The sequence below is a fragment of the Charadrius vociferus genome, unplaced genomic scaffold (genome assembly GCF_000708025.1).
Source record: "Charadrius vociferus isolate BGI_N301 unplaced genomic scaffold, ASM70802v2 scaffold455, whole genome shotgun sequence".
Taxonomy (NCBI): Eukaryota; Metazoa; Chordata; class Aves; order Charadriiformes; family Charadriidae; genus Charadrius; species Charadrius vociferus.
The window spans coordinates 6,527,745-6,530,577 of record NW_009648550.1 but is presented as its reverse complement, the minus strand read 5'-3'; the positions used below and the strand labels follow the sequence as shown (position 1 = coordinate 6,530,577).

The 2,833-nt window shown below is 44.9% G+C and overlaps 1 protein-coding gene across 2 annotated transcripts in view; it reads right to left on the bottom strand.

Annotated features, from left to right (window-relative positions):
* SNAP25 (synaptosomal-associated protein, 25kDa) overlaps positions 1-2,045 on the bottom strand; it is a 30,239-nt gene extending 28,194 nt beyond the window's left edge. Inside the window, exons 1-2 of one of the 2 annotated variants that reach the window (XM_009886037.1) lie at positions 1,947-2,045; positions 1,245-1,286 (exon numbers count right to left, since the gene is read on the bottom strand). In XM_009886037.1, coding sequence (XP_009884339.1) covers positions 1,245-1,286; positions 1,947-2,018 — 114 coding nt within the window. In that variant the 5' untranslated portion in view covers positions 2,019-2,045. The remainder of the gene's footprint in view (positions 1-1,244; positions 1,287-1,946) is intronic. The other variant, XM_009886038.1, reaches the window with a different exon arrangement.
* Positions 2,046-2,833: the final 788 nt, after the last annotated feature.

Here is a 2,833-nt window from a genome sequence, read left to right as displayed (position 1 = left end):
CATAGAGCTGACATAAAGTGATGGTTCAAAATGGCATGTCCAGGGAATTGAGTAGCAAAAAGGGACAGATTGCTCGTGAGACAAGAGCATGTTTTGGCTGCAAAGGGCCCAGATCTGAAGTGTTTGTGGAGGAGAAGCGATGCTGACTACGCTCAATGACCCATCTGTCTCTCTATCTGTACACGGAAATTTAATTTTGTCTCCACCGGACTCCATTGATATCCACAGTCGTGATTGATTTCAAGGCCATGAAGCCTACGGCTGGGCTTGTGCTTGTTCCTGAACGTGGGACCTGATGTAATTTTCTTCCCGTTGTCTCTGCTGGAGACTCCTCTGGTTGTCAGGAGTACTGGGACTGTCAGTGCTGATGACCCTGATTAAAAATGTCACCAGCTCCGGAGCCAAGGCTCACATGGTGTCTGAAAATAATATGTCCTGTCAGGTGGGAACAAAGCTTTCCACCACCTGATGGCTGAACATTCTAAACTAAACTGAGTTTGGGAATTTCCAACTTTTAAACCCCTTTGTTATGAAGAGGATGAGATGAAGCCTGACTGAATTGCATTTTTCCCTTCTGGGAGTGGCCCTTCTGGGCAGGTATAATCTGTATTAGCTTGTGAAGACTGAGCCTGGGACCCCTTCCTTAGCACCGTAGAAAATCAGAGAACTTCCTCTCCCACAGCTGTCAATCTAGGATATCTCACAAGCCTTGAAATCCCTAACAGATGTTTCAGAGATACATAAAGAAGTGGCATTTAAATGCTGTGGTGACCAATGATCTGTAAATAGCTGCAAGTGTTTATGGAGAGGGAGGTATTTAGAGACAACAGGGCAAATAGACTGAGGGCCTTTCTCACCTTCCCCACTTGCAGTGTTACGGTAAGGACGTCAGAGCGGTGCCAGCACGAGGCTCCGGGAGCTCTGCCGCAAACTCAGCCTCTTGTTCTGGCTCCAGGTCACCTTCAGAGGCTGTTTCCTTGGTTTATCTCGAGTAGCCTGTCTCAATGGATACTCAGGTATGGGCAAAACAGTGCCTCAGCAGCTGGTCTGCAGTGTGACACTTGGCAGCTGGGGCACAGTGTCTTGATTGACCCTCGCAAGGGGCAAGGATAAGGAGGGACGGAGCAGCGCGTAATGCCATGGCCATGCCCTAGCAATGTGAGTTTAAAAAAACACACTGCCAGTGTCAGACTCTCCATCACTTTTGCTCACAACAGAAGCACAGGTAAAATGCTAGCCCTTACCTCTTCAACAAGCTGCAGCATTCGACGGGTGCTCTCAAGGGACTAAAAAAAAAAAAAAAACAGAGGAAAAAACACTTAGATTTGGCAAGATACAATTTCCAACACTTATATGCAGGCTCATGCTGACAGTATGTTTTTCTACGCTCTTTGCCTTCCCTCAAAATCAGGCCATCAGCAGGGTACTGGTGATCTCTTCGTCTCCGGCTCTGTTACAGCTGGCTAATGCAGCAGTTCCCACTGCATCTCCAGGCAGCTGCAGCCTCTAAGGCTTGTGCTCCCTGTGCTCATGGGTTGCGGCAGTAGTGCTTGGAACAGCTGGTGTTCCACTTTAAAAATAAAGTCTGTGGTCTTCAGCTAAGACTTTTCAGAGACCTAACTGGTGACTTTTAACATTTGATAGGTTTGGCAAATTGAAGGAATCCTCAGAAAATATTAAATTGCTGTTTTTTGCTCTGAGGCCAGTCAAATTGATGCAGACTCTAATACCTAAACCAAACTCACGATCAATAAATGCCTTAATCTAGACTAAACATGACATTAAATTTTACCCCAGCTTATTTCTTTTCCAATTCTGCTTTCAGTGTAAAGCTGACAGAAAACAGAATCTGCCCTAGAAATCCTTTGCCGGAGCAGCTCCTATTTCTGGATTCATCTCTCATGCCAACCCCAGCCCCAAGTTTCCAGTTTAGCTATGGGTCTCACTTCATCAGCAAGCTGGTCGGCACGCCGCTGCATTTCTTCCAACTCATTGCGCATATCAGCATCTTCCGCCATTTTAGCTGTGGGTGTGTTTGTGGAAGCTGCAGATGAAGGATTTGTGCTCAGCTGCTTGTGAGCCTGGAAGACAGCGAAAAGGGAAAGAAACAGTGTGGTTATGCTCCCTGACTCGCAGAATTGTGCTTAAATGTCAGTCCCACAAAAGTGCTTTTATTACATGAGTGCCCTCACCTAAACTCTTTTGTTCTGGATGGCAATTCCTATACAGTAGAGACCATACAAGATTTTTCAAGGTGATGCTTTATTCCTGTATTATTAATTGCTTTCAAAGAATAGGGTATCCTTGTCATGTTCTTTGAGGAAAATCCTTCCTTTTTCTTAACCTTTTAAATGCTATCCATTTCCAAGCTGGAGATTCAGGATGTGTCATTTGCTACCAGAAACCCATTCGTTCTTCTCTAAAATTACAAGCCTTAATATGAAGGAGGTCAAGGTCAAGTCTATGTCCCTCATGTCCTGTATTTCAGCTGCATCACTTGGAGGGCCAGACACTTGGGTAACACATCTGCAATGAAATTAAAGACAATGAAACTTTGCAGATTTTTATCAGCTAACGACTTGTCCACCATGCTCTAGTTCAGATTCTGGAATAATATTTACAGATAGATTGTTGTCTACCTGTCTACCTGAAGTTGTCTACCCGGGAGAATCCTTCATTTCAGGGGAAGTGACTAAAGGACCTAACTGATATTTTCAACTTCTCCCCAAAGTGGGTCAGATTCTGAACTTGGTTATCCTTCTCAATACAGAATGATGCCCCTGAGCTCATCCTAACCAGAGATCAGGATGTAGCCCATTAATCCTCATTTGGG